This window comes from Mauremys mutica, chromosome 6, assembly GCF_020497125.1.
Source record: "Mauremys mutica isolate MM-2020 ecotype Southern chromosome 6, ASM2049712v1, whole genome shotgun sequence".
Lineage (NCBI taxonomy): Eukaryota > Metazoa > Chordata > Testudines > Geoemydidae > Mauremys > Mauremys mutica.
In genome coordinates this window covers 62,317,469-62,344,225 of record NC_059077.1, presented here as the reverse complement: position 1 = coordinate 62,344,225, position 26,757 = coordinate 62,317,469, and the positions used below count along the sequence as shown (strand labels likewise).

Here is a 26,757-nt window from a genome sequence, read left to right as displayed (position 1 = left end):
CCTGAGCTCCATCTCACTCAGAGCCACGTGGTGAGGGGGCGGGGCTGGGAGCTCCACGCCGAGCGGAGGCAGCTGCCCCGCCCCCTCCCCACGCCGCTCTGAGCGGGGCGGGGCTCAGGCCCCGTTGAAGCTCCCAGCTCCGCCCCCTCACCACGCGGCTCGGAGCGGAGCGGGGCTCAGGGGCTCGGCCGGAGACTCGGCGCTTGATGCGCTGAGGCTCCAGGAGAGGGGCGGAGGCGGGAGCCTCCGCTCTTCTCTTGGGGGCCCCTGCGGAGCCCGGGGCCCGGGGCAAATTGCCCCCTTTGCCCCCCCCCTCTGGGCGGCCCTGACTCGGGGCTTGCGGCCGGTGGGCAACTGGGCGCGCGGGGCCCGGCCGGGCGGAGCGCAAGCCACGAGCCGGCCGGCACCAACTGCGGCTCCCAGGATGCAGCGCGCGAGCCGCCGGAAGTGCGGGCGCTTCTGTTTTGCCCGACCGGAAGCGGACCGTGGTGAGATTTGTTTCTCTTCCGCTTGCGCCCGCCTCCTCCATAACGGTAACGGCAGCGCCCCGGGGAGCGGGGTTTGTCCAGCGCCCCGAACCCGCCCCTCTGCCCTCCCGCCCGTGCTGGGGGGCCTGAGGCTCCCACCGTCCGAGAGCCACCGCTCGCCTCTCAGCAGTGCGGCCCTTCGCGCCGCTGCAGGCCCGGCGCGCCCCCTCCTCAGGCTCCTGGGGGCTCGTAGCCGGACCGTTCCGCCTTAGCGGTTATCGGACCAGAAACTGCCTAACGGAAACCTGGCTGGTGCAGCGCGGGCACGTGGGTTTGCCCTGCTGAAAAAACGGTTGTCACGCAGCTGCCAGCGAGGTGCGGCTGTCACCTCTCCTGGGCAGCCTCAACACGACCAGGAACGGACTCTGTCCCCGTGGTTCTCATCCTGCTCTGTCCCACCCCCCCTGGAAGGAAGCCCAAGTCCTGTCTTCCTTCTTTAAGAGTAAGGTTGGGGGGGTTAGCACCTTCTGTTCCCATTTCATTGGCCTGTACTAAGGGGCTGGCAAGGTGTGAACATGGGAGAAATCTACAGTTTAATAGATATTGTTTTTATAGAAACATGACCAGAAATATTTTTAATAAACCACATAGATTGATCACGATACACGATTGATTTTGTGCTCTTTCCTGAATAGGTACATGTATCAATATTTTCATCTTTAATGTTTTTTTAAATATGTTTTTTAGACTTGGTAAAAAGTTTATCTCAAGTATATTTTTTCTGAGAGTTTTTTTTTCATATTGTGTGGCACACTAGCAAAATGAAATTAGTAAGAGGTGTTTGTGAAGTGGCCTGGACTAGATGATCTCTTGAGGACTAGATGACCTCTTGAGGTCCCTTCCAGTCCTATGATTCTAAGCCTTGGTCCAGGGTGGTTTATTTTATTTCATTATCCTTCACAGTTGGTATCCAGGAGGATGCATCCTCTGTGGCCTGTCATTGAGCCTTTTAACATGGCAATTAAAGTATGTCTTAAAATATATATTTTTATATATACGCTAGAGACCACACGCAATTCTGAACTTCATTGTTTTCATTTAACATATAGAGAATCTAGATTTGTTATTGGTAAATCTGAGGCTGAAACTTTATTTTTTTTTCTTGGAGCTATAAAACTATATATATAATAAATTTAGTGCTAGTGAGAGTTGTTGGATTAGCTGTTTAGTGCTTTGAAAGTCCTGCATGTTCAGAGCGAGGCAATGATTGTGCAAGCTTCCAAACTGACCTGTCAGTGTGCCTTTCTGACAATCTAAGTAAAGGGGACCACCTCTGAGTGAAATGGTTCCATTTCTGTGACCATCCATGCATGTGGGTCCCCAGACCGCTCCTCATCTCCCCTACTTCCTGCATGGCTCCTGGGATACCCCCTCCACCCCAGTCTGCACTGCTTCCCCCGCCAGCAGAGCTGTCCACAGCCCAGGCTGCATGGGCCAGCTCCTTTGGCCACACCAGATGTTCATAGCTTGATTAGGGGAGGGGGGGTTGAGTCCACAGTCAACTCTCTTCCCCCCTCAGCTGCTGGGACTGTGGTGCCAGCAGGGGGGGCACTCCTGGCCCTTCACTGCTGTGTCTTCTGTCTCAGCTTCCAAGACAGTCAAGAAGTATTTGATGGTGTCTGTTGTTATTTGAGCACCAGTGTTTACCTTCAATTCACTGAATCTTCAAGTCTCTCGGAAAGCTAGTTTTCTTTCCTGGAGGAAAATGTGTAAGGAAAGAGATTTTGTCCTGTGAGTTTTGATATAAAGAAACTTGCTTGGTGATGACAATTTCATTAGAAATTAATGGCCATACTTGGTCAGACCAGTGGTCCATCTAGCACAGTATCCTGTATTTCAACAGTGACTGGTGCCAGATGCTTCAGAGGGTATGAGTAAAATTTATCAAGTGATCCATCCCAGGTCATCCAGTCATAGCTTCTGGCAGTCCGATGCTTAGGGACACCCAAAGCATGAGGTTGCATCCCTGACCTGACCATCCTGGATAATAGCCATTGATGGATCTATCCTCCTCCTTACTTAATTCTTTTTTGAACCAGTTATACTTTTGGCCTTCACAACATCCCCTGGCAGTGAGCTCCATAGGTTGACTGGGTTGTATGAAGAAGTACTTTCTTATGTTTGTTTTAAACGTGCTGCCTATTAATTTCATTGGGTGACCCTTAGTTCTTGTGTTATATGAAGGGGTAAATAACACTTCCATATTCACTTTCTCCACACCATTCAGAATTTTATAGACCTCTGTCATATCCCCACTTAGTCATCTCTTCTAAAATGAACAGGTCCAGTCTCGTTAATCTCGCCTCAAATTTAAGCTGTTGCATACCCCCAATCATTTTTGTTGCCCTTCTGTGTATATTTTCCAATACTAATATATCTTTTTTGAAATGAGGCAACCAGAACTTATGCAGTATTCAAAGTATGGGCATACCATGGATTTATATAGTGGCATTATGATACTTACTGTATTATCCATCCCTTTCCTAATGGTTCTTAACATTCTGTTAGCTTTTTTGACTTGTTGCTGCATGTTGAGCAGAGGTTTTCAGAGAATTATCCACAATGACTTCAAGATCTCTTTCTTCATCTGTAACAGCTAATTTGGGCCCCATTATTTTGTATGTTTGGAATATATTTTCTAGTGTACATTACTTGACATTTATCAACATTGAATTTAATTGATTTTCTTAAATTTCATACTACACATGACATTGTTACGATTGTATCATTTTTCCTGGTGATAATTGTGGGTGAGTTTTGTTGTTCTACATGTTATATTTTTTCTTTATTCTTTCTTTTTTAAATAATATAAAATCCAAAATTTGTTCAGACATATTTCTGTTTTTTTTAACATAGGTGAGACAATGACAAACACTGAAAGGAACCCCAGGCACCAAATGATTTCTCAACTGCACAGTTTTGCTGCTACTGGAGACAAGATCAGGTTGACAGCGCTATGCAGTCATTCTCCATCCCTTATCAATGAAGTTGCTGAGAATGGTTGGACAGCCTTGATGTATGCTGCCAGAAATGGACACTTTGAGATTGTACAAATTCTTCTTGAAAAAGGGTAAGAAAGTTAGAGGATCCTTTACTTAGGATCTAATTGTACCCTTTCTGCCCTGTTGATCAGTGTCTCTCAATGACCACTATATTCAGATCCATATGAACATCTTTCTTCTCTGAAGTTACCTCCTGTGTTGGGATCTCACTCAGTTCCTCATGCCAAACTGGTGGAACTCTCCTATCGCGTAAGGTTATTTTCATTCCTGAGAGTAGTGGTAACAGGGTAAAGCATGAGCCAGGCCCTAAACTGACCATTGCACAGCTCCCCTTGCATATATAAGTTGAATATATTACATTTAATAAATCTAAATATTCCAGTTATTTTTTCCTCAAAGCCTTAACTCTAATCCAGCACTTGCCTTTGTATTGTAGTGCAAACAGTTTTGTTTCAGTGCTTTTCTTGGCACAGTTGTTGACTAGTACCTCAGTACTTCTATGGTATTTTCTTTTACTTGTATTTCTTAGTACTCCAGTGCTAGCACTGTTCTCACTGGAGTTAGGGCACTACTGTGCCATGCCTTTTATTAGAGGATCTTAATACTACTTGATGCTGAATTTCTTTGTTTTGTCACATGGCACTTACTTCTCAGCTGGTTCAACTCTTCCCTCTGTGCACCACTGCCTTCTAAGTGTGGCTTCTAAGGAGAAAGGAAAACCACGTAACATCTTCATACCGTGTCAGCATACCAAACCAATGTCAAAGACTGACTACCATGTATGTTGTGTTGTCTGCCTTCAAGTCAACCACAGTACTGCTAGATATGGCTGCTAACATTGTGAGCATTGAAGGAACATAAAGATTGCCTCAAAGCTCTTGTTTGGACACCCCAGGCATACTATTGTAAATCCAACACAAAGCTGGACTAGAATGCTATGAAGTATAAAACCCTCAAAACTAAAGCCTGAGTAAGGGACAGATTTTCTAATGCAATTGAGCTGTACTTTGCATCAGAGCAGAAGGAAGCAAAGTTGACTTTGTCACCTTTTTGTTCCCCCATTCCTGGAACAACCATACCTGATCCAATCCCTGGCTAAATAAGTAATCTGATGGCTTCAATAATTTGCAGAAAGCTATCCACAGCCCCAAGGGACCATTTTGGCAGCCACAAATTGGCCAAACTCAGTGGTGGTCTGTCCACATCTTTTTTTAACTCATTACACCCTCTTTGCCCATCATGGACTGAGGCCCTCTCCTACTACTGGATTGCCTCAAGCAACAATGTGTGTTCTTTATGATGGGAAACCTTACACCTGCCTTGGAGTTTGGAGGATATCTTCTTTGAGGTAAAAAATGACAGACAAGATCACTAATACTGAGCAATCTGGATTGATTGATAAGCTGGGTACAAACAGTGTGTTTTAATGTAGCCAAATGCAAGATCACATCAAGTCACAGAGAATGAAAATCATATTTACAGGATTCTCAAAAGCAGTGATTCTGAAAATGACTTAGAGTCTTGTTAGATAATGAATTGAATATGGGCTCCTAGTGTGATGCTATGGCAAGAGGGACTAATACAGGGGTGGGCAAACTTTTTGGCCTGAGGGCCACATCTGGGTGGGAAAATTGCATGCAGGGCCATGAATGTAGGACTGGGGTGTGGGAGGAAGTGCGGGATGTGGGAGGGGGTGCAGTGTGCAGGAAGGGGCTCAGAGGCTCAGGGCAGGGGGTTGTGGTGGAGGAGAGGTGTGGGGTGTGGCAGGGGGCTCAGGGCAGAGGGTTGGGGTGCAGGAGGGGTGTGGAGTGCAGGAGGGGCTCAGGGCAGGGGTGCAGGAGGGGTGCAGACTGAGGGAGGGGGCTCAGCAAGGGGTTGGGGCACAGGAGGGGTGCAGCATGTGGCAGAGGGCTCAGGGCAGGGGGTTAGGGACTCGGGGCTGGCAATCCCATGGGCCAGATCCAGCCTGTGGGCCGTAGTTTGCCCACCCCTGGACTAATATGATCGTTGGAGGTATAAATGAAGAGTAAGGAGTTATTACATCTGTATAGAACATTGGTGAGACCACTACTGGAATTCTGTATCCAGTTTTGTTTCCACACAAAAAAGATATTGAAGAATTAAAGGCAGTTTTAAGGCTACAAGAATTATTTGAAACATGCAAAATCACCTTACATTGAGCCTCAAGGGATTTCAGTCTATTTATCTTATTGAAGAGATGGGTAAGAGGCAACTTGATCGCAATCTACAGATACCTACTCAGGCAGAAGATGGAGCTCTTTGTCTAACAGACAAGGCACAACAAGATCCAATGGTTGGAAGTTGAAGCTAGAAAAAATAAAACTGGAAATAAGGGGCAAATTTATAACAGTGAGACTAATTAACCACTAGAACAGACTACTAAAGGTGTGGCTTAGGGTTGTCAGTAGGTGAATCACGGGCCAAAATCTGGACTGCCAGAGGCTTTTTGAAAGGTCCTCAAATATTTACTTATCATTTTTATTATTTTCTCTGGAGTTTGGACCTTGACTATACCTTGACCAAGAAATTTGGACCTTGACAAAAAATAATGGACTACCCTGGATGTATATTCTCGATCACTTGAAGTATGAATCGAGATTGGATGTCTTTCTAAAAGGTGCTCGAATTCAGTCACAAATTAGTGGACTTAAGGCAGGACTCATGGGGTGAAATACTCTGGCCTGTCTGTTAGACTGGATGATCTTAATGGCCCCTTCTGGTCTTAAAGTCTACTAATCCATGAAGTATTTTTTCTTCCACTTTTATTTTCATTTTTCTGAGGCGCATATTTTCATCTTGAATTGGCTTTTTTTCTCTGAGTGTTGCTTTCCAAGCAGTCAGAGGAGTTTATTGAAATATTCAGAGGGGCAGCATTTGAGCTAAACATGATAAATAGGGGGCTTACTCTCACTCTGCCCCATTACCCTCAAAGGTAAAAAACCTTAAGAGTTAGGGAAGTTTTGTCAGTCTCTTGCTAAGGAGCTGAAACTCAGAACTGAGATTTCTTAAAAGTGAAAGCTTCAGGGAAGTAGAATTACAAGATTAAATAATTTTGTTTTACATTGTTTAAAAAAAAATTTCCCAATCCAATCTTTACTATAATTTCCCCACTGATTGTTATAAACAAGCATCAGTACCAACAGAAAATAGCTCATGGAGAAATACAAAGCAGTTGGAACATACAGGTGAATCTGACCCAATATCTACTATTTTTTTTTGTGATTTATGGTAATGCTGTTGTCCATCATCCACCAGAGTTTGTATTTACAAAAACAAGTGCATTCTTTTCCTGACTTCCCAATCATAGTATTTCAGAACTTTCTGTTTACCAAAATTGCTATTTTCAATATAAGAATTCACAGCATGCTGTTGTTCAGTGATTTTAAAATTGGTTTATAAGAAAATATTTTAAACTTGAAACATTTTACAAAGTGAGGATCAGATTTTCCCCATAGAAGATGATTGTTAGGGCATGTGCTTAGCTCCCAGTTGAGAGAACTGGTGTTGCATGTCAATATGTGAGGGTGGAATTTGTCCCTGAATGAACAAGTAATCCTAATTGGAAAAGGAAAGTTCACAAGTCAAATTGTATGAGAGTATGGATTGGTTTCGTATTATTTATGCTTGTGATCTTTTCCTCCTAGTCTGAAACAGATTATATGCACTGAAATCCCAAGTATTCTAACATTTTTTTATGAATAGTTTAATATATGCCTTACAGCAGTGTTTCTCCAGCTCTTTCATTCTGTGGACAGCTCTGTAAAAGAGAGAGATTTCTGTGGATCAACTCTTCTCCCAAAGCCAGATTTTAAAATGCTCATTCTGCAGACCTCTGAGAAAGGGTTCCAGAATCTTTGCCTCTTCTGAGTGTCACACTTGTTTCCAAGATAGTCCATTGTGATGCCACTAAGGCTGAAATGTTTCTTCTTTGAATGAATTAGGCAAGAAAAGTAGAGTGATTACAAACAAAAATATTTTCTTGAAAGTAGAAATGTTTTGCTAACAGGCTATTTCCCTGATTCTTCTTTGATGTTGTTTCCTCTGCATATTCTCACTTGTGGAATATGCCTTTTAGTACCATTGATCTTTGGGATCCTTCTAGAAAGCATTGCCCACTACAGCTGCAGGAGCTCCCTCTTGCAGCACTGAATGTTCAGAGCCAAAGCTATAAAAGGGCTGGGTGGTCCATCTTAGTTCTTCCCCTTCTGCAGGGGAATCTATTCTTTCTAGGCCTGGAGCAATTTCTGGGTTTTGATCCAGGACTCCCTTAATTTCTGATGTTGTATTGCATTAAAGTTAATTAGGTAGTTACAGGTTTTCTCAGACTTCTACTGTCCTGTGACACGAGTACAAGTAGAGAAGTTATTTTACCTCTGTATTGGGCATAGATGTGACCACTGCTGGAAATCTGTGTCCAATTCAAGAAGGTTGTTGATAAATTAGAGAGGGTTCAGAAAAGAGCCACAAGAGTGATTAAAGGGTTAGAAAAACCTGTCTCTATAGATCAGGCAGCTCAATCTGTTTAGATTAATAGAGAGAAAGTTACAGGGTGACTTGATTACTGTCTATGAGTGCCTACCTGGGGAATAAATATTTGATAATGAGCTTTTCAGTCTACCAGAGAAAGGCATAACACGATCCAGTGGCTAGACAAATTCAAACTGGAAACAAGGTGTACATTTTTAACAATGAGGGTTATTAACTATTGGAACAATTTACCATGGGTCATGGTCGATTCTCCATCCTGGCAATTTTAAAATAATATTTGGATGTTTTTCTAAAAGGTATGCTATAGGAAATATTTTGAAGAAGTTCTGTGGCTGTTAAACAAGAGGTCAGACTAAATGATCATAGTGGTCCCTTCTGGCCTTAGAATCTAAGACTCCAACAGTTGGATTTAGCAGGATGGAATGAAGGTATTGGGAACATACGGTCATTTTATCATCACATTTCTAAATGTTCATTGCTTTGAAAGAGTACATACATGGCCCCAGTTGGGACTACTTTTCTAAAGGTCCCCAAAACTCAGTGGTGGTGTGGATGTATCTCACAGTGAGAATCTGCTCCAGCAAGACTCTTACAGAATCACAGTCACTATGGTAACCATCATTTTTCTTTTCTGTTTATAGGTGTGACAGGTCCATTGTCAATAAATCGAGCCAGACTGCACTAGACATTGCTAAATTTTGGGGGTATAAGCATATAGCTAATTTACTAGCAAATGTTAAGGGTGGACAGAAGCCTTTTTTCCTGCCAAACGATACAATAGAGTATGAAAATTATTTTAGCAGGACACTTCTGGATAGAAGGAGTGATAAAAGAACAGATTCTAAATGGTTAAACACAAAACAAAACCATCCAGCCACAGTATACATCCTTTTCTCAAATTTAAACCCATTGGTCACTTTGAGTGGAGGGGAAGATGGTTCCCAGCAGCCTGAAGTCAGGCTTTGCAGGCTGTGCCACAAGGATGTAAAGGAATACATGAGCCAGACTGAAAAAGTCACCTTGATTTTTCTTGGAGTAGAACTTCAGTTGGCTACTCTGAATGGAGGAATTCTGAAGGAAGAAGAAGATGGACTAGTTGCTTGGTTTGCCCTCAGCATAGATTCTACCTTTGCTGAACAGTTTAAACAGAAGCATGAAGACTGTTATTTTCTTCATCCTCCAATGCCTGCTCTGCTGCAGTTGCCTGAAAAAGAAGCTGGTAAGATGTCCAAAATGTAACTTTTAGCAATTGTCTAGTCAGAAAAGAGCAAATGGGGAGTGGGAGAAGGACCGTGGAAGGGCTTCTGTATTGGCTCCTATTTGCCCCTCTCCTACTGATTAGTTGCATGATCTTAAGCAAATCCCTACCCAATTTGTGTGCTTCCGTGATGCCCATAATAAGCTGTAATAATATATATCTTCCACATAGAAGAGTTTTGTTGTTTGTTTGAAGTATGCATTGCGATCCTCACATAAAAGGTGCAACGTTTTTTATAGAAAGATTGAATTAAAAATGACAGCCAGCTAGTACAGGCAAATTCCGTTGTTTCCAGGGGTTTTAATTAGAGATCCGTGACCTGATTTTTTCACTAGTTACAACTGGTTGTGTAAAAATTTGCATACACAGTTGAAAGATACTAATGTCTGTAAAACCAGACAATAATATTGCAACTGTATGCAATATCTGTGGGGAACATGTTGCATTAAGTGTATGCTTTTACCTTAAGGATAAATGTGCTTGCCTAGAAAAAAATCTCTGGTATAATTTGCAACAAAGAGTCCTGTGGCACCTTATAGACTAACAGACATATTGGAGCATAAGCTTTCGCAGTGGGTATTCACCCACGAAAGCGTATGCTCCAATACGTCTGCTAGTCGTTAAGGTGCCACAGGACTCTTTGTTGCTTTTTACAGATCCAGACTAACACACCTACCCCTCTGATACCTGGTATAATTTGCAGCTGCTGGCAATAAATACACTGTTTATAGCACTTGAAGAGACAGCAAAGCACAGGCACTGGCTTTTAGGCAGTCTGGCTTGCTTGGGATTTTGCAGTGTAAGGCAGGGAGCTGTACAGTCTTAAAACTCCTGGTCAGGAGGGAGAGAGACACAGGTCTCCCTCCAAAAGAGGTGCTTGATGGGAGCTGAAACCTTAAGTGGGTGCTATCTAGAGATCATGAGAGGGGGAATAGAGGTACAGTTACCCTGAAACTAGTGTAAATGACTGCACAGGGTGTAAATGACTGCACAGGGTTCAGGACAATGCAGGCCTTAAATTAACATAGTTACAAGGGAAAATAGATAAGGGAATTTGAACAATATGAGATTATCAAGAGGACATTTTAAAAGTGTGGTTTTAGTGTGATTTTCCTGTTGAATTACGATAATTTTCTTGTTGTGCTATATATTTTAAAAGATTAGAAAGCTTGTAATTTGATTTTATGTGACTCTATCATTTTGGTGCATTCTTTTAAAGGAGTAGTAGCCCAGGCCAGATCTGTTCTAGCATGGCATAACCGATACCAATTCTGTCCAACATGTGGCAGTGCAACCAAGATTGAAGAAGGAGGCTACAAGACGACCTGCTTAAAAGAAGACTGTCCCAGTCTTCAAGGTGTTCACAATACATCGTACCCAAGAGTTGGTAAGAATATCATAAAAATAAACAATTGGATGAAGAAAACTGGCTTGTATCATAGAATCAGAAATGTAGGATTGGAAAGAATCTTGATAGGCCATCTAGTCCAATCCCCTGCACTGAGGCAGGATTAAGTATTATCTAGACTATCCCTTATAGTTGTTTGTCTAACTTTGTTCTTTAAAAACCTCCAATGACAGAGATTCCACAAACTCTTTAGGTAATTTGTTCCAGTGCTTACCTGCCCCTACAGTTAGGAAATTTTTCCTAATGCCTAATTTAAATTTTCCTTGTTGCAATTTAAACCCATACTTTTTGTCCTGCCCTTAATGGATTAGGAGAACAATTTATCACCTTCCTTTTTATACCATTCTTTTACATATTTGAGACTTATCATGTGCCCTCCTCAGTCTTCTCTTCTCCAGATTAAACAAACCCAGTTTTTTCAGTCTTTCCTCATAGGTTTTGGTTTCTAGACCTTTAATCATTTTTGTTATTCTCCTCTGGACTTTTTCCAGTTTGTTCACATCTTTCCCAAAGTGTGAGGCCCAGAACTGGACACACTACTCCAGTTGAGGACTTATCAATGATGAGCAGAGGAGAAAAAAAAATACTTCTAATGTGTTTTTTGCAGCACTCCTGCTATACATCACAGAATGTATTTGCATTTGTAACAGTATTACATTTTTTACTCTTATTTAGTTTGTGATCCACTATAGCCCCCAGATCCTTTTCTGCAATACTCCTTAGCCAGTCATTTCCCGTTTGGTATTTGTGCAACTGATTATTCTTTCCTAAGAGCAATACTTTGCATTTGTCCTTATTGAATTTCATCTTATTTATTTCAGACCATTTCTTATTCCAATCCTGTCTTCGAGCCCCTCCCAGCTTGGTGTCATCCACAAACTTTACACGTATACTTTCTATGCCATTATCCAAATCATTTATTAAGAAATTGACTAGAACCAGACCCAGGACAGATCGCTGTGGGAACCAACACAATATTTCCTTCGAGCTTGATTATGAACCATTGATAACTACTCTCTGAGTACAGTTTTCCAGTCAACTGTGTGCCCACCTTATAGTAGGTTTGTGTAAGCTATATTTCTCTAGTATGCTTATGAGAACGTCAGATGAGACAGTTGTCAGCATGCCTCAGTGGGTCACAGCTGAGAATACCAGGTTCAGGACAAACCGCTGAGAAATAGGGCATACTCACCCCAAACTGGTGGTTATTCTATTCTTATTATACCACGGCAGTAACAAAAGTAAACTTCTGTCTCACCACGCTGGTTAACAGGAAGTCTCAGATGCAGTCTCCTTAGGCATTCCAGCCATTGTCTTACCACCCAGACACTGGCCTCTATGATGAATGGTTATTTAAAATCAGTTTCATCACCTATAGAGTCCTCTAATCTCAAGAGGTCAGCCACACAGCCAGGTAAATATATAACTCAGATGTGTCCCAATAATCATGCTGCTGCTAATCCTTTAGTAACTAAAATCTAAGGGTTTATTAATAAAAGAAAAAAGACAGGTTAATAGATCATATACATACAAATAGTTGCAAAGTCCTTATATTATGTTTGAAGCAATGAATGGAATAGACTGCTAGTTTGTAAAGTCTCCCTGGTAATTTCCAAGATTGGAAAGTCCTCAGTCCATAGTTTAATATGCTCTGTTCTGTTGTAAGTCCATACTCCAGAGAATCAGGGCAGGAAAGGCAAAATGGAGATATCTCAGGGGTCTTTTACACTCTTTGCCATATGCCTGGAAAGTTACTGGCTCAAGATGGAGTCCAGAGTCACATGAGCATATCACATATCCTTACATGCTTTGATGACTCACATGGGCAGCCATTACCCATATACTTGCTGAGGCATCCTCAGAAAGGCTTATTGGGCAGGATGAGTTTCTTCTATGGCCCACTGTTAGAGTGAAGTGTCCTTAATGGGCCATCAAGCTTGACTAGTCCACTCACAGTGGGCTGGCAAGACTGGATGTAAGCTACCTTGTTGTTGTTACCCCAGGAACAAATGTATTTGAGATACAGATACATAGCCAATATTCATAACTTCACATGGATTTAAACAGGATAATCTTATTTAGCAAATCATAACTTCTGTATTGACACCTTAAGTGATATACTTTGTACAAGATTTGTTGCAAATGCATAACAGTGGTATAAATGGTCATATTCAATCATACAGCTTCAGAACTGCATCAAAAGCCTTACTAAGGTCAAGATATATCACATCTGTAGCTACCCGCCCCCCACCCCCATCCACAAGGCTTGTTACCCTGTCAAAGAAAGATATTAGTTGGTTTAACATGATTTGTTCTTGACAAATCCATGTTGCCTGTTACTTAGCTTATTATCTTCTAGGTGCTTACAAATTGATTATTTGATTTTTGTTTGCTCCATTATCTTATTCACATGATCTTATTATTGACTACTTACTTCACTGTATTCATGTACCTTAATCCCTTTTAATTCTCCCATCCTCTTCACTCAGTCCCTCCAAGTCTTTTTTTCAACTGTCTCCCCAGACCCCACTCTGTCAGTTTTATTCAAGGTAAAGTAGTCCAAGCTTCTCTGTCTTTGAGTTGTGCATGACAAAAAAAAAAAAAAGTTTTAATTCAAGTTCAGCCTCTTGGTTGCTGTGCAGAGCACTAAAAATCCTATGTTACAACAATGTAAGCAAATGATTAAAATAACATTAACATTCTCCTCTTCATCCACACAGCATCCGGGCCCTCATCATCTCAGGTCTTGATTATTGCATCCTCCTTCACTCTGGCCTTGACAAATCCTATCTATTCCCACTTACGTCCATTCCAAATGATGATGCAACAGTCATTTTATGGGACATTGCTTTGACCACATGACGCATCTCTCTGTGTTCCTCCACTGGCTCCCCTTTCTCCACTGTATCGGTCATAAGCTAGTTTTCTTTACTTTTAAGGGCCTTCATGGCCTAACCCTGCCCAACCTGTCTTCTCTTAGATGATATAGGGACATTGACACAAGCTTTCATTCTGCAAAAGATGCCAGTTTTGGTTGTCCTGTTTTTTTAAATTTTCCATCAAGAACATTCAGCTTTCTCTCATGCTGTCATTCATCATAAGAAGGGCTTGCCATAGATATTCACAAAGCCACCTCATCATCCTTCTTCAAATCCTTTTAAAAACTCGTCTGCCATGTTACTTACAAAAAAAACTCTGCAGTGCTTAGGCAACCATTTCCACTGCGAGCACTCTCTTTCATGCCTTTATTCCATGCTATTATTTCCTTGTGCCATCTGTTTCTTTTATCTACCTGCTGTCTGTGGTCTGGTACTTAGATTGTAAACCCTTCAAGGCAGGGACTGTCTTTGTATTATATACTTGTTCAGTGCTACATACAAAAGGCCTCAGACTCTAGTCTAGGTGTTACTCCAATACAGATAACATTCCAGTGTGGCATCACAATGTGTTTACATCTTACAGTCTGAAATAATTTTTAAGACAGTAAAATGATTCTGCAATCAGTGCTTAAATCAGGTCGCCCCATAAAAACTGCAACAGTTCTAGAAAATCCATGATAAATGGTGACCCTGATAAGAGATCTCATGGAGCTGGAATCTTTTCTTTTGTTATCCATGTAACATCTGCACTTGGAAAGTTGTTTGAGAATCCTGTGCCAAAATCCATAATCTAACATCTTTTTACCTTAAAGGTTAATTTATAGAATTGTTTTGCTTGACATTCTGAATGTTGTACATATTGTGCAAAAGGTGGTTATTTCATTTACTTGTAAAAAGATGTTTAGAACTGTACGGTAAACTAGGGACAGCTGTGCAAAATAGAGGATACTTCAAAGACTAAAGAAACTATTTTAAGTAGCAAGCTTTTGTAACAAACAGGTAAAATTCAGGGGGGAAATTGCCTGCCCCTGAAACCCTTGTCATATAAAAAGATACATGCCTGTAGGTAACAAATGAGAGAATTCTGTTCTTTCTTTCCAGTTACAGAGTTGTGGACTTTCTGCCAGGGAAATATAAAACATTCAAAGTAAATTAAACAAGTAAACAGCTTTCCTACCTATGCCATGATATCATATTTTTCCTTCTTAATCTCTCTCTTTCCCTGTTGGCCCTTTACTATATGTAGAATATATTTTCTTGAAATGTATACTTTTTTTTTAATCCATTTACGTTCGTTAAATGGCCCCAATTACCAAGCACCTCGCAGTCTTTAGATCCTCACAACACCTTTATGAGGAAGGAAGTACTATTATCCCTGTTTTGCAGGTGGAGAACTAAGGCACATAGAGGCTAAGTGATGTGCCCAAAATCACAGAGGAAGTCTGTGGTAGAGCAGGGACTTGAACCCTAGTCTCCCAAGTCCTAAGCTACTTTCTTAATCACTGGACCATACTTCCTCTCCTTAGCCTTTCAAAAGCTTGAGGTTACTGTATCTTTCCTCTCATTCCATTGTCTCACCATCTTTTTTCTTGTATACTTCACCCTTTGACCTCTTTTTCTTTCCCCTCACTCTGTAGTGTGTCCCTCCCAATCATAGTATGTTGTCTGTCTGGCCCTTCTCTCTCTCCTTTTGTCTGTGGCTTCTCCTTTTTATTAATCCTACCTGCTCCACTTGTCTCTTGTGCTCTGTGGACTGCAGTGCAACTTACTAAAATCATTAGTAATTTTTTTTTACAGTCTGCAGCAGAACGCACTAAGAAAAGGAGTAAGAGTAAATGAAAAATTGCTGAGCCAGCATTTGTTTGTGGTACCTTTTTCTAAAAAAGCTGGTAGCCAGCAGGACTTGAAATACTACAATGTGCTCCATGGCAGGTACTTTTTGAATAAGACACCAGTCTTTGAGAAGCATTTGCCTAGTGAGATTGATAAATCAGTCATTCTAACAGAGGGGGAAATACAAGAAGAAGGATCAGTGAGGCAGGGAAGATAAAGCAAGTAGGATGAATACCAAGGCAGAGAGAGAGAGAAAAGGAAGGCAAAAAGAAAACATAGATATTAGGATGGTTAAATGAGAGAGAGGCAACCAAGAAGGCAAAGAGATAATCGAAGACAGTATAGAAAAAGGGGAGAGGCTCAATGTAGATATGACTGATGGAAAGGGGAGGAAACAAAACAGAAAATTAAAAGAAAGAAAGAGACAGACAGGGAGAGGAGAGGGAAAATGGATAAAAAATCCAAAGGAGAAAATGAGAACTAGAAGCCAAGAGAAGGAAGTAAAAGGGTAAAAATGAAAAAACATGACAACATTTAGGTCATTATAATAATAATAATAATAATATCTAGCTCTTTTATAGTGTTTTTCATTTGGAAATACATCCCACAGATCTGTGACTGAGGAAGAGGTGATGGATTATCATTCTTGCTGCTGAAATTGTTGCTTTCTGTTGGATATGTAACTAGGTTAATGCTGTGGGTACTTCTACAAATTGCATACAGTTGCAAGTAATTTCTATCCTGGCTCTCCAACGTTGGCTAGTTAAGTACCCCCATTAGGCCTGTGTATTGCAAAAACAGGTGAATAGAGATCTTGTTAAAAAAAACACCCTGATAATACCTGAGTTGGGACATCTACAGAATTGGACTTTCAAGCTCATAACTATACTATATCTGTATTTACACCATGAATATTGAACAAAGAATTGTACATGCCTGCAATTTGTTACTATATTTTGAGCCCCAAAAAATTTAAATATATTTCTTTCACGTGCATTCCAGATCCTGTAGTGATAATGCAAGTCCTTCATCCAGATGGGAACCAGTGCCTTTTAGGCAGGCAGAAGAGGTTTCCTCCTGGCATGTTTACCTGCCTTGCTGGATTTGTAGAGCCTGGTGAGATTTTCTTCATGGCTTTGATGTCAATTCATTTTGTATTTCTATCCCAGCTTACCCTTGAAATTGCCTGGAGCTTTTCAAAAGGATTTTCCTGCAAATTGATTTTAAACAGTGCTGTACTTCGAAAAGAATGTCAGAAGTTTGATCCACATTAGGTCAACTAAATGTTTACATTATCTATTCGGCATGTTTTATAATAAATATTCCACACACCTTACATATTGGCAGTTGATTTTTTTTAAAGGAACATTTGTCAACTTGAATATTTGTTTAGGTTAATTTTAAAAAATTCCATTTTATGATAGAACATCCCAGGCCCTAAGTTTAAAAAAAAAGTCTTAACGATCTATATAAGGATTTCTTTCTGTTCCCCTCATGGTATTTATGAGGATATTTTTGGCCAGGAAGAAACTGAAATTGAACTCAGCACGACTACTCATGCTTAAAATTTAGCATGTGCTTAAGTTTCTGCAGAATCAAGGCCTAATTGACTGTACAGAGGAACAGTGAAAGTTGAAAAAGCTTTGTAAAATGTACAAGGTAAAGCGAAGATAGTTTTTTCTGCTAGCTGTTTTCAGCAATAATAGTCTCAGGTAGTAACATAATTATAGTGGGTACAAAATTTTCAGACAGAAATGAGATTTTCAGTTTGTTGGCATCCCTTTCAGCTGAAACCTCTTTTCCGTTATTGTCTAGAGAATTTAGTACAAATAAACTGTACTCATTCACTACTATGAGGTTTTGGTACAAATGAACAGCAGGGGAGAAGGAGGGCACTTGGCTACACATGTTAAGGACAGAGATTAAGGCTTAATATTGAATTACTTGTTTTTTGTCACTATCCACAACTGTGATTTAAATCACAAAATCATTGACTTTCCTTTGTTTTGGAAAAAAGGGGCAAAAATTATTCCTTTAAACTCTTACTCTAATGTGTCTTATTCACTAAAGAGACCATAATGCATAGCTAGGCCCAAAAATTCTCTGTGTGACTGACTTCTGCTATATGGTTGAATGAACTGGTTCAGATAAAATAAGAATTAACTCAAATATTATTTTAGAGGTTGTAAAAGTTCAGATTTTTTTTTCACTTCCTCACATGTTCCACCTTCCCTTGTATTTTTCATTGTTGTACCTCTTTGCACTTTTTGGTTTTGAGTGGACATAAAGTTCTGAAATACAAGGACACCTGTTATCAGAGTATTTCCAGGCTGAATTAAAGACTGTATTATTGGAAATCTCATGAGCCAGCATATTTTCATGCTATCTTCATACCAGTTTTGCTTATCAAAGAGATTTGGCTAGTTTGGATAAACAACCAGTGAGCTTCCCAACTCTTCCAGGTTCACCCATCAGCTAATTATTTACTTGAGAAACCTTTTAACAATCAAGTGTTGGAGAACAAACATAAATTGTGAAAAGACAGCCTCTTATCTGGCAGCTAAGCGCCTAGTTGGTTGAACTCAACCTTCTGCATTAATGGGCTATCCTCTTACTAGTCAGAATAGAAAACACAAAAGATGCACAGTATATTAAGATCTGCCTGAGAGAAATTCCAGTGACTGCAGATCCAGTTTAAACTTCAGAGAAGGGAATTTTGGAAATATCTGCAGATAAGACCCTATGTTGATGCATGGGTTATCTACTTTAAGGAGCCTTTGACCACATAATTTAAGGAAGAGGTTAGGAGTTATCTCATATAACAATAATGCCTGTGTTATCATTTAATTCGGGCAGGGAAGATGTCACTTGCATATCTAAAGCAAAGATTGAAGAAAATAATTGGATATTATCCACAAAAGAAAAGTAGCAAGAGACACTGTCAAGATGTAATAGAGCTAGAATTCTGAGTTTTATATTACTGTACCAAGAGGTACTGGTCACCATTCAGTTTGGCGGAAAAGTGGTGTATTTCTTTATGCTAGAGATCTTCCAGGATAAAAGTGACATTTATTCATGTTTTAATCATACCTGACAACTCATCCTTTGAACAAAACTCCTCCTTTTATGGGACTTATGTAGGGTACTAGAATCCTAAAGTATGTAGGCCAAGATTTTCAAAAATAAGAGCCAGAAGGTAGGAAAATTAAGGAAAAATGTAACTGACTTCAGCCATTTCCCATGTACAAATAATATATTATAAACCTATCCAGTGCACATATGCCAACAGTGTATAAATATTAATATTCCTGAGGGTGGAGTTAAAGTTTTTCATTACAATTTGAGTTAGAGGAATTTAGTGTCTGTTTTGTGTTTCTTTATATGTTGTGAGGTGCAAAGGAGGCTCCTTGAAGAGAGGAAGAATGTGTCAGAGTGGGTAATGTAGGCATGTGTTTGAGTGTATTTGAATATCCACCATCTTTTTACTGTTGATTGTCATACTTTGAAAGGCTTAGTTAAATTTTAAACTGTAACATTCCACTATTATAGTCATAGTACAAACCTTAAATTAAAGTTAACAAAATTATTTACCTGTTATAGTGAGCAAATGATTATTTGTTTCAAAGTTAATTTGAGGTAAGGTGTGTTATTTTCTATACATTTTGCATAGTAATTTCAAGGAGTAATGGTAGCTTTACATAGGAAATACACATTACGATGTTGACATTCTGATATTTTTATAGTTTTTATTTTATTTTTATTCATTTTGAAAATGTTGCTTTGTTGCCTGCCTTTCTTTTATTACACTTCTGCTTCTCATACTTCAGATCTGTGTCCTACCCTGGGAACTGGACCGCTGTAGATAATTGTTCAAGGCAATTTTAAATCTTTTGAGTCAGTTCAAAGCACAGAGTGTAATCCTTGCTTGGAGAATTTTCATCAGATGCTTGTTCTTTGCCCTGTTTGATTAGGGGAAACAATAGAAGATGCTGTTCGAAGAGAAGTAGAGGAGGAAAGTGGAGTCAAAATTGGCCATGTTCAGTATGTCTCTTGTCAACCATGGCCAATGCCCTCCTCCCTAATGATTGGTTGCTTAGCTGTTGCAGTGTCTACAGAAATTAGAGTCGACAAGAATGAAATAGAGGATGCCCGTTGGTTCACTAGAGAACAGGTAAAGTTCAATTTAATTTCTTTCTCTCATTGATTGTTCTGTGACTGTATCGGTTCTGGTGTACAATAGGAATGCACCCTTTTTCAGCAAGTTGAATAGGTGTTTATACGCACCACATCATACAGTGATTACATTGTAATTGTAAATTACACATAGCCAGAGAGAGAGAGAGCTACTTATAAAAGACTGTGTGATGAATGCTGTGCCCACTGCAAGCCCATTTCAAGACATTGTTGCCATGCTTAACTATTCAGTGCTTCTCTTTGGGCAGTATCTATTGTTAGTTATTCTAATACCTTTCTATTTACTTCCTGAGTTTTGTTTGGATCTAGATAAGAGAATTGTTAAGTAGCATTCATTTTTGAGCTTTTTCTAAAAAAAAAATTTTAGAAATACTTGTACTTTTTTTTTACAGATTTAAAAAAGAGAATTTGTTATTTTTTGGCATATTTTTTTCATACAGTTGTAGGCCCCAGTCATCCAATTCACTGTGCATGGGCATGCCCTGTGTACTGTGCAGCACACTCCAGGATCAGAGTCTAAATGGGTAAAACTAGAAAACTAATGAAAATCACAATGGATGGAATTTTAAATATAACTATAAAACAAATTACATGAGGCTTTTTTGTTGTTGTTGGTGAATTCCTTCTGCCACCTTTTCTGTCAGTTAGCATTTACATTGTTATATAAACTTTAAATGGCAAGTACTTTGCAGTCGGGTCCTTATTGTCTTATGCAAGTAAAGCAAATATGTGTCTATACATTTGTATAAATAACAAACAAAAACTACATTCAGCAACAGCGAAGGTGGCATCAGGCCATATCCCTCCACCTAAAACCTTAAAAGCATGGAAATAAGTTAAGGGGAAAGATATGTGCATTCTTTTCCACCTTCATATTGCTTTCACTTCCATCTCCTACAGATCCCTGCTCTATTTTTATTAGGGAATTCTTCACTATCTGAAGTAAGGAGGAGTCAGTGTGTAGCATCAGGGCAGCATTTATATGCTAACAGTCATGTGTTTTATTAGCATATTAAAACAGGACCGGGGGTGGGGGTAAGGGGACTATATCCTCCATTGTCATGATCGAAATTAAAATAAAGTTTATTGAAAAACAAATGTATGCATCCAGTGCAGTCTGAGTAATACAACAGTACTTCAGTTATCTGAATCACCTACTCATCTCCATTTCAGTTTGAATAATCAGAAATGTAGTATATTGGGATTCTCCTGTCTTCAGACTGTAAATTTCCTTGCTGGTTTCAGTCTTCTGTCTTACCCAAGTTGTGCAGGAGTGAAACATGCAGCTCAACTCCCCATGTACTGAAATTGTATGTGAACCTCCATTTTTACAAGGCAACATGCTGTAGTTTAGTGAATAGGCAAGTTAGGGTTATCAGAGTTCAGTAAATTAGAATTCTACTATACATAGGGCCTAAACCTAGCCTTCCTGTGCATTACTTTCTTTTGTTTCTCTAAATTTGTAATGGAAATGGAGAATAATTTATTTTCAAATTTTTCAAAAGGGAGTGTCTAAAATTAGGTTCTTAAACCTGTATGTAGGCACTGAATAAGAGTGGCCTGATTTTCAGACGTGCTGAGCTCCCACAAATTTTATGAAAGTCAAGGGGAGGTGCAAGTGCTCAGCACCTTTGAAAATCAGGCCACTTTTATTTAGAAGCCTAACTTCAGATATCTGTTTGCCAATTATTTTCATAAAGCAGAAAGTAGGATGAACCAGATACTTTAAATACAATAGCGATTTCTCAAAAGATGATTGAAAGATTATGGGGCAAGAAACTTCAGTGAAGTTTCACAGCCTTACACCAGTTCTGAATTTGGCTTTACATGTTGTAAGAGATTTGTGTATTATAAATAAGGTTAAGATTTTGTCACAGTTATTTTTAGTAAAAGTAAACAGTGACCTTTTACTAAAAATAACGGGGGGAGCGGGGGTGCTGACAGCTCCAGGGCCCCCACCACCCTAGGGCACAGGGCTGAAGCAGAAAATGTCACGGAAGTCTCTGAAAGTCACAGGATCCATGACAATATCTTATCCTTAATTATAAAGAATCTATCAGAAACTAGTTTTAAAATAGTGCAAATATGTCCATAGCATGTAAATCACAATTTTATAAGGTGATGGTACTATGTGACTGTCTTACTGTAATTGTAAAGTAATGCATATTGGAAGGAGTAATTTTAACTAATGTACACATTTCTGGGTTTTAAATTAAATGTGACCACGTTGCAGAGAATTCAGTGAAAATATCTTCTCAGTCCTCATTGGAGCTCAATGCCTCACATTCCAAATGGTAGAAAAAAGAATGAAATATAAAATAATAATAAAAATATTATAATGCCACTATATATATCAAAGATACACCCTCAACTGGACTGTGTTCAAGTTCTGTCATTCCACCAGAAGAAAGATAACAACAGAATAGAAAGTCGTACTAAGACAAGCAGTGAAAGTGGCTAGAAGCACAAAAAGTCTTCCATGTTAGGAAAGATTGAAAAAGATTGTTCAGTTTAAGGAAAATACAAATGAGAGAGGGCATGATAGAAGTATAAATTAATGAATGGTATAGAAAACAGTAAATCGTTACTGTTTCTCATAATACAAAACCAAGGGAGCCATTCATAAAAATAGACAGCAAATTTAAAATTGATAAAAAGAAATGCTTTTAATAAACACACCATATAATCTCTGCAGCTCATTGCCCTGAGCGACCATTGGGCCAAGATCTTAATATTGTCACGCATCTTTCAGAACAGTAGCAAATGTTGGGGCTTTGCAAGTCAGTTTCCCATTAAAGAAGAAATCAGTGGCATGGAGTCTGGATATATTCTTAGAGTAACTTGTTTATTTTAAACAGTATATGCAGGTTTTGAACACAGATGGTCACAAACAGCATGTGGGGTAGTCCCTTTTTCTAGGGATCTCAGCCCAAACACAAATACCTACTTTTCAGGAACAACTCTGCCTCAAGAATTTAATTAGCAAATTCCATTACTGCTTACCACAGCTCCTTAAAAATCTGTATCAGAAAAATAAACAACACAGCATTTTCTTCCCAGACTAAAAGCTTGTTCACACGCAAAGAAAAATAACTTGTAGAATAGTGTAACAGTGCCATCTGGTGACTCCTGCCCTAGCAATCAGCTACACAAAAAGATTAGTCATGTATATGGTTAGTGAGAGTGTACACAGTTACTTTAGAATAATAAGCTTGCAGGCTTTAGGGCATAATTCACTTGCTGCCTGATGGGTTAAAAAGCCTTCCCTCTTTTTTCTTGCACCTTCCTCTGATGCATCTGGTAATGGCCTCCATCAGAGAAATGATACTGGACTTGGAGAAGACCACTAGATCACTCCAGTATGGAAATTCCTATTTTCATAAAATGATAGATTCCGTGTGTTTATAAGATTAATTTACCAAAACAAAATCTGTATGTATTGCAGGTCGTGGACGTTCTCATTAAAGGAAACCAGCGTTCGTTCTTTGTGCCACCGAGTCGAGCTATTGCACACCAGTTGATAAAACACTGGATTGGAATGAATGCTAATCTTTAAATTCAAGGAACTGAGTTAATTGAGTTAAATTACTGTTTCCAGTGACTGCTAATGTAAATAAATTTGAAATAATTGGTCATTTAGTGAAGTGGTGACCACAGTAGTTCTTGAGTTTCGTAGTCCTTTGACTACTGAGATATACTTGCACTCAGTGATTCTTTTAAGAAATTTGTTGGAGTGGGACAGTCACTCACTGATTACCCCAAACAAAAAAGTCAACATTAAAGAATCATTTTGAAGGTTTTTTTATAATCAGGTTATTCTGCCCTTCACTATCCCTCCTTTTATTTTCCAGCACTTGTCTGAGCTCTTCTAGATCTACTTTTTTTGTGTGAGACATTAGGTTAAAATCAGCCCTGGTGTAAGTTGTGACAACTCCGCTGATTATGCCTGCTATGTCTGAGATTCTTTTCCTCTGTGTTTACCTGTAAGTTTGTTGGTTGTTTTTCCTTTTTCTCTCCTGTTTCCTCTTTCTTGTTCTATACCTTCCTCTTTTTCCCATTTTTATCCTCCCTCCCTTTTCCACGCTCCCCTCACTTTTGGCCGTTCGTCACTCCCCTCTACCCCAAGGAACACTTAGCATTACATTCTAGCAGCAATATTTGGATTTAATTCTAGAAGCTCTATTAGCAACAGGTATCACATGCTGGTAGTACATTCATTACAAGCTAGGTGTGTAATGCTTTTTATATCTTATATGATTAGTGTTGCTGATGCTAGAGTTTGAGCCAGCAATCTTATGTGGATCCTGTCAACTCATTAACATATTGTCCAAACAGTATTTTAAAGGCCTTTTGCAATATTGTGTTTGCAATAAATGTGGGTGAGGATGGCTGCTACAGAAGCCTAAATATTAGATACTGTTATAAGCAGCCACAGACTTGTTGACTGGTAGACAGCAAACAAGATTGCAGTTGATTGGCTTCTTTGGTCAGTGCAAATTAGTCTAGAGACTTCAGAAGACAAGTAGATTAAACTAGACAAAAAAGACACAAGAATTAATGACATTTCATCTAAATACAAAATAGTGTTTTTTAAAATTTGAGACGTTAAGGAATGCTGTTTATATAAGTAATATATAATCAAAAATGTTAGGTAACTTAAATATACCAAATCTAAATGTAATGAAGAGAAGACAGCATTTTTAAACAATAAAATATAAATTTATTGATATATGTTTAACGTTAGTAATTTACAGTACTGTTTCAGATTTTGTGCCCCACCCCTTCTGAAACACCCTTAACACTTCATACGCCTTTGGTCAGACAACACTCCTAGTAACAGCAATAGCCGCTTAGGAGCAACATAGAAAAAGGGCACCGATACATTGCTACTAGCAAGCATCATACTGGAAAGATTTTTATTTAATAAACTGATTACACAGAGAATGTAGTGGTCTGAAGAGAAATGCAAATGACCTGAAGAAATTGTAATTATATAAGATTCAAACATAGAAATAGTGTATTGCTTTATGGGATTCACTTATTCAGAGTAAATTAGATGTCTTTGTAGAAAATGTGAGACCAAACTTGACGTAAGTGGCTCTTTCATTGATTAAAGAGTCTGAGGCCAACAGGAATATTTGTATGGCCTCTTTCAAATCCCAGTAGAAATAAATTTTCCTGTGCATTGTTTGCAGTGCAAACACTGCAGTATTTTACTATTATCAGAGTGGTTCTCAAACTGTGGTCCAGGCACCACTTCTGGTGGCTCACAGGGAGCTAACAAGTCATATGTTGCTGATCTTTATTCCAGTTGCATCTTCTGTTGAAGAGCCTGGATGTCTGTTAAATCATCTGGAAGAGAGGAGTGTGAGCTAGACTATCTGCCTACACTAGGAGCTTCTGCTACACAAGTGGAGAGAATATAGGAAATGCTTTCAGGGGCCCGAGCCACCAGTAGGACTGGAACCAAGTGTCACCTATGGAACTGCTGCTCCTATTGACAGGAGGGTGGAGAGAAGGGAATCAGGTAGCAGCATGTTCAGAGAAGCAAAAGAATAATAGGCAGCATGTGAAGCAGAGAGGAGGACAAAGTGATTAGGTAAGCATGGGCAGGAGAATGATACTGGAGAGACTGGAATAGATGGGAGGGGGGAGAAGAAGTGAAGAGCAAATGTAGACATGGTAAAGACAAATCACTTATCACATTAAGCAGCTAAAAATATGGATGTACAGTCCTTTCCTAATAATAGTTTTTCATGTTAGTTGCCATAGGGATAGAATGAATACTGAAGCTCATAGGCGGGCATCCACAAGACAATCTCTTTCTTAAGATGCAGACCACACTATGAAAAATTTGAGAATCCATGTACTACTGTAAAAGAACCTGAAAAACCCATTATTTTCTAGTCACTTACACTATTTTTGTATTTCTTCCCCCAAAGACAATGAAAGGTAAATTGTGAAAAACAAAGTAATGATTTAATAATCTTTCAGTTTTAATCCTCTCTGGTTTTATTTGTAACATATAAGGACATTTATTTTTTAAAATATTACATTATATAAATGTTAAACTGACAGGCCTTTTTAACCCTCTTCTCTACTACATGTAAATGACTATCCCGTCTCTTCATCCCAAAAGTTGTACATTTCAAGAAGGTGCTGATGTGTCAAAAAGGCTACATTCACTCTAACTAATTTATCAAACATGACTGGAATGAAACATTAATACTTGTATGTTATTATGGGAAATAAAGGCTATTTTAGCTAGCTATTTGCCATGGCTTTCTTTGTATTCTGGTGCCTCTTAGTTATTGCTGGAATCTTCATTTTGAATTTTTTTTGAAAAATATCTGCTCCGCATATATAATAATTTTCTTAAGAATAGTTATTTGCAAATATATGGACCAGCTAACTGAAATGCTGCCACCTCTTGCATGAAATGCTGCACTGCAGCACATTAGAAATGAACACAACTGAAATTTAGCATGGGGAATTAAAGTAGACAGAATATAATTACTCAAATTGGAATTTGACCAAGATTAGACCGATTTTAATGTTTTGTGTCTCATTCAGTAGAGTGCACTTACACCAGCAGAGTATTCCTGAGAACCATGACAGTGCATTGAATCAGTGCTGATGGAGAGAGAATAATACCGTCTGTTGAACTACTAATACTGTTTAGTGGTTTTGCTTCAATCCCAATAAGGATGCATCTCTATGGCTCAATGTATGAAACAAAAGAAACCTCCTTGGAGTTTGTTTAAAACACTTTCATTTTGATACAAAAGCAAACTGAAAAGCATTAGGGATTGTATGGAAATGTGAGAGCAGAAGGGCTGTTTCAGAGGACATAAATACTTTTTATTTCCTAATCACTTTTACATTGATTACTATTAATGTTTATCCTTTATAAAATACCTTGTAATTATAAACATAGAAATATAATGCATGCAATATATATATACTGGATGTATAAATGTCAAAAATAGACAAAACAATAGAACATAAATATATGAGGAAACACTGAGCAATCAGGATAAACTCACATTAAAAATATGACCTGAGGCTTCAGAAGTGACATTTGTATACAAAAACTAAATATTTAATGTGTACCAGGACCCTTCCCTTAAGCATATTTCTTGTAACT

The 26,757-nt window shown here is 39.1% G+C and overlaps 1 protein-coding gene and 1 long non-coding RNA gene across 8 annotated transcripts in view; one reads left to right on the top strand and one right to left on the bottom strand.

Moving 5' to 3' along the window:
* LOC123372716 overlaps window positions 1-7,655 on the bottom strand; it is a 159,214-nt gene extending 151,559 nt beyond the window's left edge. For 2 of the 4 annotated variants that reach the window (XR_006580415.1, XR_006580417.1), the window contains exons 1-4: window positions 7,270-7,653; window positions 5,789-5,857; window positions 4,177-4,231; window positions 2,175-2,222 (exon numbers count right to left, since the gene is read on the bottom strand). This is a non-coding gene — a long non-coding RNA (uncharacterized LOC123372716). Of the gene's footprint in view, window positions 1-2,174; window positions 2,223-4,176; window positions 4,232-5,788; window positions 5,858-7,269 lie in introns of all 4 variants that reach the window. The other 2 variants (XR_006580416.1, XR_006580418.1) reach the window with 2 other exon arrangements.
* On the top strand, window positions 356-25,883 carry NUDT12 (nudix hydrolase 12). 4 transcript variants are annotated; one of them, XM_045021063.1, is made up of 7 exons: window positions 356-488; window positions 3,384-3,597; window positions 8,680-9,257; window positions 10,516-10,683; window positions 16,419-16,532; window positions 19,388-19,587; window positions 23,056-25,883. In XM_045021063.1, the coding sequence occupies exons 1-7, from the start codon at window positions 425-427 to the stop codon at window positions 23,164-23,166; spliced, it is 1,449 nt and encodes a 482-aa protein (XP_044876998.1). In that variant the 5' UTR covers window positions 356-424; the 3' UTR covers window positions 23,167-25,883. The 4 variants fall into 4 exon arrangements, with proteins under 4 accessions (XP_044876998.1, XP_044876997.1, XP_044876999.1 ...); XM_045021062.1 differs by having other exon boundaries at window positions 457-533; XM_045021064.1 differs by lacking the exon at window positions 356-488 and adding an exon at window positions 559-969.
* Window positions 25,884-26,757: the final 874 nt, after the last annotated feature.

Coding starts and splice junctions, on each gene's coding strand:
- NUDT12 (XM_045021063.1), top strand. CDS start 425: ATGCAGCGCGCGAGCCGCCGGAAGTGCGGGCGCTTCTGTTTTGCCCGA. Junction 489..3,383: donor CCGACCGGAAGCGGACCGTG/GTGAGATTTGTT, acceptor TTTTTAACATAG/GTGAGACAATGACAAACACT. Junction 3,598..8,679: donor CAAATTCTTCTTGAAAAAGG/GTAAGAAAGTTA, acceptor TTCTGTTTATAG/GTGTGACAGGTCCATTGTCA.